The sequence below is a fragment of the Opisthocomus hoazin genome, chromosome 26 (genome assembly GCF_030867145.1).
Source record: "Opisthocomus hoazin isolate bOpiHoa1 chromosome 26, bOpiHoa1.hap1, whole genome shotgun sequence".
Classification (NCBI taxonomy): Eukaryota; Metazoa; Chordata; class Aves; order Opisthocomiformes; family Opisthocomidae; genus Opisthocomus; species Opisthocomus hoazin.
The window spans coordinates 3,519,368-3,531,739 of NC_134439.1; the positions used below are offsets into that span (position 1 = coordinate 3,519,368).

The window sequence follows — 12,372 nt, forward strand, 5'->3', positions numbered from 1 at the left end:
AGTAACTATGCCAGTGCAAATATTGGAAAATTCTTGTTGATTTGTTATTTTTATATAGTACAACAATAGGTATTTAACTAGGGGGACTGGACTGCTCAGGTAGCGAAAAAAGAATATGATCTGCATGTAAATACTGTGAATTGCTATTTGGAGGCTTTACTGACTAAGTAGAAAGCCTTGGCCCTGCAGATGAAAGCAGGAGGGTATGAATGCTTCATACCTGACTACGCTTAAGAGTTGTAACTAAGTTATTAAAACAAAGAAATGCTTAGCCCTTCTTCTCCAGGGTCTGTTAAGGGTTATAAGTTAAGTATACAACTTTTGAGATGGACACAGTTCATTCTTGTCTGCTTACAATACAATTTTGTGCCATCCTAAAAATTGTTAGCTGTTGCCACTCTCAGACAAGGTAAAGGTAAAAGATTTCTGCATTTCTCCAAGAGCACAACTGTAGACGTCTGTTCTTTAAAGACTGCCTAAACAGCAAGAAACTGGAGGGGAAAAAACACAGCATAAGATTTAAACAATTTGCTGTTGAATTCTCCAGCTTCTAAATAAGCTGAAATATTTTGGTCCAAGATGGAGAGTTGAGCTACCAGTGTGAAAAAAGTATTAAAAATCCTCTGTATGTTCCGGGGTTCTTTAACTGAATGTACAAAATTAGATAAGTGGCTTGGGGGAATAATGGCAGGGTCTTTCCCAATGTGATTGACTGACTATATTTCGGTAATTTGGCCTTTCTGATTCCATTGTAGCTCTGGTGGTAAAATGTCAGAATAAATGCAGTGTTAGTTAGATCCCATAGGGAAGGTCAGATCAAAGCACAGAATATTCAATTGTTTTCAGAGTTGCTTGGTTTCATTAGTGAAACTAATTACATCAAAATGTGGGTTTGCTCTTCACTCAGTATGTTGTAATGCTGATTTCCTGGGTGGGGATATTGGTTCGTTAGAGCTTGTCTACTTCTGCAGTGTTAACTAGAAGTTGTGATTCCTACTGATTTTCAGCTCTTCTCTCTGCAGGCATTTGATTTAACAGAACAGAGATATGTAGCTGTGAAAATACACCAGTTAAATAAAAACTGGAGAGATGAGAAGAAAGAAAACTATCACAAGTAAGTAAGGCTGTAAAGCAGCCGGCCATTTTCCCAGACTCCTGCTGTATTTGGTTATCCAGTGCCTGTGAACAGGCTACCATTTTTGTCGTGTGTTTTGCCACATTTCAAAAACCGCTCTCTGTCCCAGTAGCTACTTGCAAAAGCTATGGTCAGATTAGGAAAGTTTTAAACGTGCGCGCACGCACACACACAGAGTTTTGTATAAGCGCTGTGGCACAAGGTTTTAAAGCACCAGTAGCGCTCTACGAAGAAAGCGTTAAAGTGTCGTCTTCTCTCTAAAATGTCTGAGCTCTGCCCTTGTGGGAAGCAGTTGTTCGTGCCCATCTTCCAGGTACACATCTGCATTGTGCTCCCTGAAGGCCTTCCCCTTCCTTTCGTTTCCTAGAATGCTTAATCCTTTCACAGACGATTAGGACTATTTCATGGCCTAGAAGGGAGGTACAGGAAACCTTTTGGTGTTGGTAATGCTTGCTCCCTAGTGCCGTGGATTAGATAAGCTCTGCAGGATGGCAGCCAAGCCTTCTCCACAGAGCTTCAAAGATAAAGCTGTGATCTTAATTCCCCAACAAGTCACTGGGACAAACTAAGCTGACTTTGAAGCCTGGTAGTTGGGCTGTTGAGCATCACGGAATTTTTCTAAAACTTGCTGATTTTTGTATTCAGCTATCTTGGATCCCCTAACAATTTATTATGAGGTTATTCTATTTTGGCAGGCAGTACCATTAATCAAGATTAGTTGTTTTGTAGTATTGCCAGCGTTTGAGATGCACTCAGATTTTGTGGTTCTCAAGAACTGTTGTGTTGAGTTCCTTGTTTGCTTGCCTTTTCTTATGCTGTATGAATAATGTGCATGGGTTTGATTGAACTTGGACTGCTGTGTGGTATGTCTGGGTTCGCTATCTGCAGAACTTAGAATTAAGTCACTTGTATGACTAATGCTCAGACTTTCCTATTTTCAGACATGCGTGTAGAGAGTACAGAATTCACAAAGAACTGGATCATCCTCGAATAGTTAAGCTATACGACTACTTTTCGCTGGATACTGACTCGTAAGTTATGTTGCTGTGTCCTTTGACTTGTTTTGACCCTTTCACTACAGACAAGGTGTTTGGGCTCTGAAAACTTTCCAGGAGAGTCCAGACAATGTCCACACCAACTTTACTGACTGTACTGCAGAGATATCTGAGGTGGTTTCAATATACATTTGTTTTTCTAGAGGTGCTAGCTCACAAACCAGTATGCCTTATTATGTCAGATGTGGTGCTTTACTAGGAAATCCTACTCTTTGTTGGCCTGGGCAAATGCCATAGCTGATGCAGCTTTCTGCTTCTGGATCTAGCACTTAATGGGGGATCTCTGACTTTGTACTATTGGAGTATTGAGGACCGTGCTCCTGGTAGCTTATTTTTAGAAAGGAATTAGTGGGCTGGAGGACTCTTAATTTATTATATTGACCAAATAGGTGAGTTCTACAGACAAGCAATAACAAAGGGTTCTGGTTTCTATCAGGTGCCTTAATTAAACAAATACTGTTTTGCCTTCAGGTTTTGTACAGTGTTAGAATACTGTGAGGGAAATGATCTGGACTTCTACCTGAAACAGCACAAGTTGATGTCGGAGAAAGAGGCGCGATCCATTATCATGCAGATTGTGAATGCTTTAAAATACTTAAATGAAATCAAACCTCCCATCATACACTATGACCTTAAACCAGGTATGCTGTGCTGCTAGCTGATGTGCTTAAGGATGCTAACTAAAGGTAATGGGTTATAAGTAATACGGGCAAGTTTACGTTGGTCAGACAGCAAAAAACAACAGAGCTGTCTGGGAAAACTAACGCAACAAGAAAAAACTAAAATGCATAGAACATGCTGTGAAAAGGGTATTGTCTCCCAGAATTGCAACATAAAACAAGGAAGTAACATTCCAGAAAAAGCAGCCTCCTTGTTCGGAACAAGCCCTTAAACCACCAAGTGTCTGTGTTTGGTTTCTTCATGTCCTGCTTGTACTCTGCTGTTGAGAGCTTCTGTTATTGCTTCATTAAGGTTCCCATAATTACTAGTGTTTCGTGTTCCCATTCTTCTGGCTTATTCTTTCTGTAATCATCTGCCTGAAAACCTGGTTGCAGAAGCTAACTTGGAAGCGTTCGGTTTTTCGTATTGTGTGGCAGCTCACAAAGCTGAGGACATCCAGTCAAACTGTTTGCTCAGGGCTGCCTTTGCATTCAGTGACATCGGCCGTGTAGAAGATTCTCTCCAAACGTTGTTGCAGATTTCGCCTTATCGTTGGGCAGAGTCAGAAAGGGAAGAATGGAAGTGCTGTCTTTTGGGGTGATGCGTATTGACCACATAGCTTTTTTTCCTAGCCCAGTAAAACTCAGCCATCTCTTTGGGCAGCTGTCCCTGGCTTGTCTCCCTGTACTGGTGGCACTTCATCAGCATTGTGTAACTGGTATGTGATGTGGTTTATTGCATCAGCACCAGGAATCTGTACGGGAGGTGGTGCTGTTGCACTAGTTCTGGTGACTCTGTTTCTTCCCCAGCTGCCAACCGTTCTCGTGTTGTCTGAGCATGCTGCAGAGCTCTGCCTACAGTTGTCTAAAGCTGTGATTCATCCACTGCCATCATGCACGATTCTGCTGCTTTGTTGTAGACTTTGAGAAAGAGAGTGATGATTTGACTTCTTGATCCTTGATGAATTTGTAAAAGACTCTTGCCTAAGCAGCAATTGTCCTTTTTGAGCTTAGAAAGCCACTGGGGAGCACTGCCAGGAAGGAGAGAGTTTCTGGCTTGCTGAGAGGCCAGGGCAAGTCAGGACTTCTGGGCAGAATGAGTCATAACTGTGTATGTGTACTTCTTAATCCTCCTTTTTGACCTGCCCTTCCAACGGGACCTTTGAGAGGGGAGAAAACAGCATGGGCATTAAGCTCCTTTGGTTAATAGGGCTCAGAATATGGAGGCTTCAAGTAATGTCGGGCCACTGGTTCCTTCAAGGATGGGCAGATCGGTTTTGGCACTTGGTGGGAGCCGGGTTGTCTCTGGAGCTCAGGATATTGTGTTAAAATATCTACCCCAGGCTGCTGCAGCTCACTGTGTAGGTTCCTTGTCCTCTCGTGCAGAGTGCCACAGTTCAATGAAATTTTATTCTTGTTTTTCTTCCTGCTACATGCGTATTCTAAAGGATTATTTCCTTCCTCTGTCTAGGTAACATTCTTCTAGTCAATGGTACTGCATGTGGAGAGATAAAAATCACAGATTTTGGACTTTCCAAAATCATGGATGATGACAGCTACAACTCTGTTGATGGCATGGAACTGACATCGCAGGGGGCTGGTACTTACTGGTAAGCGTCGCCTGGGGCACTTGCAAGTTACAGATCAAGAACAGTTTCTAAACAGCTTTGGATCTTTGTCAGCTCTGTGTGTGCTGCCATTGTCTGTGACAGCTTGAGACACCGGAGGTCTGAGACCCTGGAAACTGCTCTTGTTGTCACACAGCTTCTTTTGAGGCTGGCAACTTTTTACTTTTTAGTGGGTTAGTGTTTCTACATTTGAAAAGCATCTCTTATCCAAAGGGCCTGGAGAAAAACTGTGTGTGCTGCATGCTGCTGGGATAGCAAGCTCTGGAGTGGAGCTTGGCTGCTATTTCACAGTCCATAATGGCACTCTCTAACACTTTAAGCAAGGAGGAGGACAATACCATGCTTATGTAGAAATTCAGGTACATCAGGGAGATGGAAAGAGTATTCTGCTGAAGTAAGGCGGTGAAAATCCATAGTTAGAAATGTAAATCTCAGTGCTGTCTATACCCAGAGCTTCACGGTCAAGTGTGGTGTGAAAGATGTTTTCAGCAAGACTTTATCATCAGTGCCAAGTGTTGTCACTGCATCACCCGTGGCTGAGAGCAAGACCTGCAGTGAGCATCACAGAGTGCGATTCCTAGGTACTACCTAGGCTGCAGACTGTCACTATGGGCAACAGTCGGACAGGAACATTTGTTTAGGCATTCGGTATTGTGCAGGCTTGTTCCATTGCTGAAAATGAAACTGGCTGTAGTTTGAGCAAGGCTGAGTGTCTCTGACTAGGATGTGGCATCTGCAGTTGTATTTCTAGAAATATGTATTTTGGCTGCGTGTTTCTGTTGTGGAATTGTTGGCCAAGTCTTTTTAACAACAAATACCAGTTCTGAAGATAGAAAAATATGGGATTATTTTATGTGCACCAGTGAAAAGAAACTGACTGTGCTGACTAGCTCAGACCGTGAGCATCGGGAGAGTCCTTGAGATCACTGTGTCCAGAAGGCATATGCATTGGTGATCTCGGCCCAAAGATGCACAGGAATGAAACTGGGTCCCTCAAGTCCCAAGCCAATACCTGACCACAGAAGCTTGTTCCTTCCTTTCTAAAGAAAATATTGAAAGTATTTGGAGATGCTGCTCGTAACGTGTTGTTGCTTTTTTCTTATCAGGTATTTGCCACCAGAATGTTTTGTGGTTGGGAAAGAACCTCCAAAGATTTCAAATAAAGTTGATGTCTGGTCAGTAGGAGTCATCTTCTATCAATGTCTCTATGGCAGAAAGGTAAGAAAGCATTTAACTCCTTTTTTAGTGGCAATTCCCAAACTTGTTGGGAGGTAGCCCTGGCTTCTGCTGCTTTCTCCTCCCCAGGCTTAGAAGGTCCCTCTGCTTTATCTCCTTGCCATCAGTTCCAAGGCAGAGTTCACGCTAATGAAGTGGGGAGAATTTACTAGGTTGGGTTTTGCTCTACCTGACACTTCTTTCAGAAGCAAAGTTCTGCAGAACATCTCTTTCCACTGGGCACGTTCCCACTGAGGCCATTCTGGGCAGGGCAAGTGTGTCATTCAGGGCCAGGCACCTGAGGTTCTCGGTCTGGCAGTGTTGTGTGATGCTTTCCGTGCACTAAGTCTGTGTCCAGCGTGATATTGCTTGACGGCTGCAAGTGTGTTTTAGAAAGAGAAAACAAAACAAAAAAAATCAGTAGGTACAAAGACCCACTCCAGAAGTTTTTAGGATGGCTTTTGGAAGGGAAGAGTCTGGATCAGGAAAAGATGATTTGTCCTGAGAGAAGGTAATTTGTTTTAGGACAATAGAAGAAATAGACTGGAGTAGGAAAAGGATTCCATTAACTCTTGTTTTCATAAGTCCTTGGTTAACCAAGTGTTGTGAAAGCCTGGGCTGACAAACACGCTGTGTTGCTTGGTGTTGTCAGTCTGACAAACAGCGGAACCAGCCCAGATTGAAGTGGGTGAATCTCCTGTCAGCTCGGATCAAGGCCCTCTTGCACCTGCTGAAGCTGATGTATGGCGTCTGAAAGCAGGTGGAGATCCCTCCTGTCTGAGCCGGAGACACCCCAGACACATTCCAGCTTGGTCCCTTTTGTTCAGTTTAGTGTGGGAGCAATGTGTCCTGGTCATCTGGCTGGAATCTGCAGTACCTTCACAGCATTCATGGGCTGCTTGCCCAGAAAAATGATGTCAAGTGATGATAAACAGTAGCTTTATGGGTTTTTTAAGTTCTGTCGGCAACCTTTAACAACAGTCTTCCATTTTTTTGCTAGCCCTTCGGTCACAACCAGTCACAACAAGATATTCTGCAGGAGAACACAATTCTGAAAGCTACCGAGGTGCAGTTCCCTCCAAAGCCAGTAGTCACGCCAGAAGCAAAGGTAAATATTCTTGCAGCGAGCCTGATCGCGCTGTGTATTTCAGCCAGCAATCGGCACTGGCTGCTCTGTGCTCTTGGTGTTTAGTGCCTGCCTCCTGCAGAGTGGTCAGTGGCTTTGCCTGGTAGCTGTCAGGCCGAGGATTGAACGGAGTGCAGCGTGTGCCTCTGCCCGTGCTTTCTGCTTCTAGAAGATGAGCTTCTGGTGTAGGAGCTGGGCTGTCTCCGTGGTCACCGGGGAAGGAATTTCGGCACTGGGGTTGTCAGATTGGCCCCGCTCCCAAAGTTATCTGTCAAAGGAAGCATCTGTCCACCTACTAATTCTTGTTTTGGGGTGTCTGCAGGCATTTATCAGACGTTGTCTGGCCTACCGAAAGGAGGATCGGATAGATGTCCAGCAGCTGGCCTGTGACCCATACTTGCTGCCTCACATCCGCAAATCTGTATCCACAAGCAGCCCAGCTGGAGCTGCAATTGCATCCACCTCTGGATCATCCAATAACAGCTCTTCAAACTGAGACACAGTAATAGGCCAAAAACTGCTTGAGAAACCGGCAAAAAGACTTTCAGAAACAGCTTTGGAATAGAGGAATCCGCAAGGGTCTCAAGAAACCTGTACCAGGTGCTTTTTTTCTCTTGCTTTTTTCCATCCATGGAGCATGACAACATCAACTCTCATCAAGAAAACCGTCAGCATCTAGGCCAAGCCATGTGGATAGGAGATGGCTTGAGTAAATGACCACAAAATGGTGGCTGCTCTGAGCAAGTAGGGGAAACTCAAGAAAATACAAAAAGACATGGTTCCATGTACTGTGAACTTCTGAACATGCAGCCTTGGGGAATCCAGGACGCCGTGTGTGCTTCATATGAAGAATGTGGACTTTGGAAAAAGACTGGGCTAGTCCAGTGTTGATATTTAAACATTGTTCTTTTTCTTTTAATAAAGTTTAGGTAACATCTCCTGAAAAGCTCGAAGCACCAAGGTTCAGCTGGGGATGGTATATGACTCTTTGCCCTTTGGAGGGGAAAAAAGTTGATCCTGCCTGTTCATGGCACTAGAGTTAGTGTTTTACCCCTAATTAATTTCAGTTTTTTAAAAATAACAATTTTTTGGAAGAAAACAGTTTTCTGGTCTCAAAGTGAAACCCGTATTAGCAGGTTCATGGCAGTGTCCATTCTGCGGATGGTGCCACTTTCTGCTCCCTTGGGATGGCCTCTTACGATTACTTCACCTTCTCAGGAGGGCGGTGAAGCCCAGAGGAGAGCAGGCCTGCGTAGATCTCCTGTGATCAGTGGATCACAGCTCAGACTGCCACAAGGTTTTCAGCTGCTGCTTCGTAGCTCTCAAAACGGTTGCACCCTTTTTAATTTATTTGAAGTGCTGTTCTTTTTGAAAACACACCCTGACGTGTTCGCGAGGTGCTCTCTGCTCTCAGGAGCGTGATGTCTGGTGACTGTTGAAAAGGCAGGCAGCGACTGGGAAAGAATCGGAGCACAGTTCAGTCGATCACAGGTGTGATCTGTGCTCACACAGTACTGTACATATCTTGCTCATGTTATAAAAATCCAAAGCTGAAGACTTGCCCGCTCTTCTCAGTTAGGTGACTTGGCAGCAAAGCTTCCTCTCTTCCTTAACACTTTCCTCTTCAAACTTGCTGACTTCCCTAACTTGCTGCCATTGCTGCATCTGATTTCAAATGACAGGGAATGAGATAATGTTCTTGAAGGGAACAAACACTCTAATTATTATTGTTGTCTCCCTTCTGTAATCTGCCTGAAGGGGTCTTGCACCTTCAGCTGGAGTCTGCGGGCTGTGAAACGCAAGCCTCTTGTCCCCACTGTGCCCCCTTTTCCCCCCCACACTGAAGGAAAGCTGAAAACATACACAAAAAGCACAGCACTTGAACATGTGGCAGCCAGGTTGGAGCGCTCCTAACATGTGGCAGGAGCTCAGAGCCAGAAATATTTAAAGATGCAGTGTTCATGAGCAAGGCTTGTCTCGGGAGGGAGCTGAGCGGTGGGCTACTGCAATTCAGGGAGGTGTTTGAAAAACAAATTACCCTGTGTTCACTTCCTAACCCAATACCCAGACCACTGTGGTGTGGACTGTCCTCTCTGTGGCACCTCCAGGATCGTTCCCGCAGCTCCGGCAGCGTGTGGGCTGTTTGGGGCGCTCGGCACCTGAATGGCGTTCTCAGGGCAAGTGATGTTCTCCGTCACGCACTTTTGGAGAGAACTACCACTTGTCTGCCTTATTGTAAGCCATTGTCTGCAAATACTGTGCTTAAACCTGATCAGGAACTTGTGGTTAACTGAAAAATGGAGGAGTCTGTTGAAATTAAGCAATGGATCTGGGAAGTGGAGAACTCTGCTGCTTTGGTTTTTATTACAATTTTTGTAGTGATTCTTGGGCTTTTAATTGGATGTAATCACTTGCAGCTGCATTAGGGTGGTCTCTAAACTGTAGTGTTTTAAACAAAGAAAAGAAATACTGCATCTTTAAATCCTCAGCCATAATTTCTTAGCCCTTTCCATCCCTGCTGCGCTATTCCAGAAGTTAACTGTTTAGCAAGCAGCGCTTCGACGTGTCTACTCGGCCTACGTCAGGTGAAATCAGGGTTGATGCTTCATCCCGTTTGCTGAAACTGATGATTTGGTGTCTGTCCACATCGGGGAGAATTCTAAAAGGGTTTTTTCTATCCCGGTCCCGTTGTTTCTTGGACATACAGTGTGTGCTATCTCTGTGGGTGTGATTAGTTTTGTGTCAGATGCATTTATTCCTGCTGTGCGACACCCATCCAGGGGCCTGGGGACAGCGTTGGCCTCTCCCGGGGCTGATAGCAGTGAAGAACCCTGGTAGAATTCTGGCTGCGACACCTTCCTCGTTAATATGGGTTTCACTTCAAATAACAGACCCTGTTGCCACACTGTTCATTTACTTAAAGAAAAGTGTATGAAGAATTTGTAACTTAAACCAGGCCAGACTGTTTTGGCTCTACCCAACAGATGAGACATGGATATTAAAATAAGTTTTAAGAAACTGATTTGCTTGGCTTTTACTGTTTTGCTCTTTATAGCGTTGGCAGGAGCTCTCTTGCAGTAGCTGCATGGAGGTGACACAGGACAAGATGAGGAAAGATGGAGGAAGGTTGCATTTGACAGCTTGGAACAGCGAGATCTCTGCGTCGGAGGTGGGGAATCGCTGAAAATTACTGAGTCTTGTTTAATTGCTGCCATTGATCTTGTTCAGGAACATCAAGACAGTCATCTGAGGTGGGTTTGTCCCTCATTTCCACTAGAGTAGCAGCTGCCTTAAGGAGCTATGTATGTTCAGGACACAAAAAACACCTTTTTTTGTGTCTTGTGTCTGTTGATGAAAATTGTGTTGAACTCCCGTGCCCTGGCTGGCCGTGCCGAGAGCTGGTGGCTGTGACCTGCCGGCTGCTCCCCAGCCCATGGGTGCCCGAGGCTCCAGACTCAGTCACCTGGAATAACCATGTTGAGCAGTGATGGGAAACTCAGCTCCTTTAATTTCTTACACCCGAGTCTTGTCAGCTTTAAGAACATACAATAGCAAATGAAAAAGGACCTTGGCAGCTGAAGCCGTCAAGTCTGCTCGTGTCTGGACTAATAACCGGGGAGTGCCAGCCCACCCGCCCAGCTCCTCTGCAGGCAGCCCCAGCCCAGCGCGGGGCATCCCCGGGCATCCCTAGGGTGAAGCGGGGCAGCAGCTGCCCTCCAGAGCCTGCTTCCTCCGGAGGAAGAGTTGCTGGGGATGAGGATTTTGCAGCAAACCTGACGTCACCCTTGCCGCACTTTAACTTCAAGTCAGCTTTCAACTGAGCGCGAGTGAAACCGAACACCGAAAGCAGCTCGGCTCCCTCCCCGCTGCTGCAGTTGATTATTTTTCGGCCCCCTGTGCCAGCTTTGATGATGGGACGCAGATCTGGGCAGGGGGAGGCGGCGGCAGCGTTCCAGCAGCGAAGGCGCAAGCACCCTGCGGTGACGGCGGCAGTCCGGCCTCCGGGCCAGGTACCCACCACGCGTGCGTGGCGTGCCCGGGAGCAGGGACGTACGTGGAATTACACGCTCAGCTTCACGCCAGCGGGAGTGAGACTTGCTGAGGGGCTGCCTGGCTGGATGCTTCGCCTCCTACGTTAGCGGTTAGGAGTCACACTATGAAATGAGCTTCCTCCTGCCAAATGGGCCAGTCCCAGATTATTTTGTGAGCTGGCAAGCCCTCGACACGAGGTTTGCTACTGCTGCCAGCGTCTCCCTGGGATTTGCTGCTGGAGGATGTTATTTTCTGGGTGCTACGTGAGCCTGGCTCAAGCAGCCTAGACTTAAACCTTCCTACACCCAGCGTGGAGGGGAGAGGAGACTTGCAACGCGTGGAAGCGAGACCCAGCACAGCCCTGGCCCTCACCCAGCCCGGAGGTGCATTTCCTACCAGATGCCAGTGAATCTTTGCACTGAGACTCTGAATTTCTGCTGCCACACATGGCTGTGCCCACGGTCTCCGCTTTGCCTGTGGCCATCGCTCTGGGTGGGGGCGAGAGGCCAAGCAAACGCGGAGCTGCTCGGCCTCCCCTCGCCACGTTCACACCCGGGAACGGGCGTCTTGGCCACAAGGACGCTATTGTCTGAGCCGGGGCCGGGGCTGAGACACGCTCTCATTTCATGCATTAACTCCGTGGGGGAGCGAAGGATGGGAAAAGCCGCTGGCGCGTGCCGCCTGGTGAGGATCCGCACGCTGCTGCCAGCGCTGTGCGCTCCTCTCTGCTCCTCTGCGCGCCCAGCCCTGCGTCTTGCCACGGGATGGGTTGCTGCAGCTCTTCTTCCTCCCTCCATCCTTCCGCAGCAGGTCAGTGTTTCTGTTGCTCCTCATGTCCAGCTGGCCAGCTGCTGGATCGGCACAGGGGAGGCTCGGCACTTTGAGCCGATCCAGTAAAGCCTAAACCTAGAGGTTAGCCACCATCTGCCCCACCAGTGTGGGGTGAGCCTGCAGGCAGCCCTGGCCCACAGCTGCTTGCTCACCCGCTGTTACTTGGGCTGCAGGGCTGGGGCAGAGGGGGGCAATGGTCCAGCTGGAGCTAAAAAGCCACAGATGGAGCTAAAATGGCAGGGATGCTGCGGGGAGCAGCAGGGCGAAGCTGGGGAGACTCAGCCTCGCACGCAGGCCAGATCTCCCATCCCTGCTCAAGCAGCCACGGGGAAGGCGGGTGGTGGGTTTATACGGTGCTTGGCTCTGGTTTGCATTCATGGGGAAAAAAACCCAGCTCTGCTCAGCCCTGTGCTGCTCTGTTGACCGAAGCCGCCGGCTGCGCTGGAGCCACGAGCGCGCGTTGGCTGGGGTCCGTGGGACACAGGCTGCCGTGTCGGCAATCTCCTCGCTCTTGGCCTGGCTCAGCTCTGCTTCAAGATCAGGGCTCGAAACCTGCTTTGTTCAGCATTGGCTCATCCCAGCTCCTGCTAATCCTGAAAATCCACTCGCTCTCACCCAAACCCAGGAGACCGGCTGGCATTGATCCCAGAACCCCTCCAGGCTAAGGGGACCGGCGAGGGATGGCGGCAGA

At 47.4% G+C, this 12,372-nt stretch overlaps 1 protein-coding gene across 5 annotated transcripts in view; it reads left to right on the forward strand.

Moving 5' to 3' along the window:
- TLK2 (tousled like kinase 2) overlaps nt 1-9,838 on the forward strand; it is a 44,528-nt gene extending 34,690 nt beyond the window's left edge. For all 5 annotated transcript variants that reach the window (XM_075443444.1, XM_075443443.1, XM_075443447.1 and 2 more), the window contains 7 exons: nt 1,023-1,114; nt 2,077-2,166; nt 2,662-2,831; nt 4,321-4,459; nt 5,584-5,695; nt 6,693-6,800; nt 7,141-9,838. In XM_075443444.1, coding sequence (XP_075299559.1) covers nt 1,023-1,114; nt 2,077-2,166; nt 2,662-2,831; nt 4,321-4,459; nt 5,584-5,695; nt 6,693-6,800; nt 7,141-7,314 — 885 coding nt within the window. In that variant the 3' untranslated portion in view covers nt 7,315-9,838. The remainder of the gene's footprint in view (nt 1-1,022; nt 1,115-2,076; nt 2,167-2,661; nt 2,832-4,320; nt 4,460-5,583; nt 5,696-6,692; nt 6,801-7,140) is intronic.
- The last annotated feature ends 2,534 nt before the right edge of the window (nt 9,839-12,372 follow it).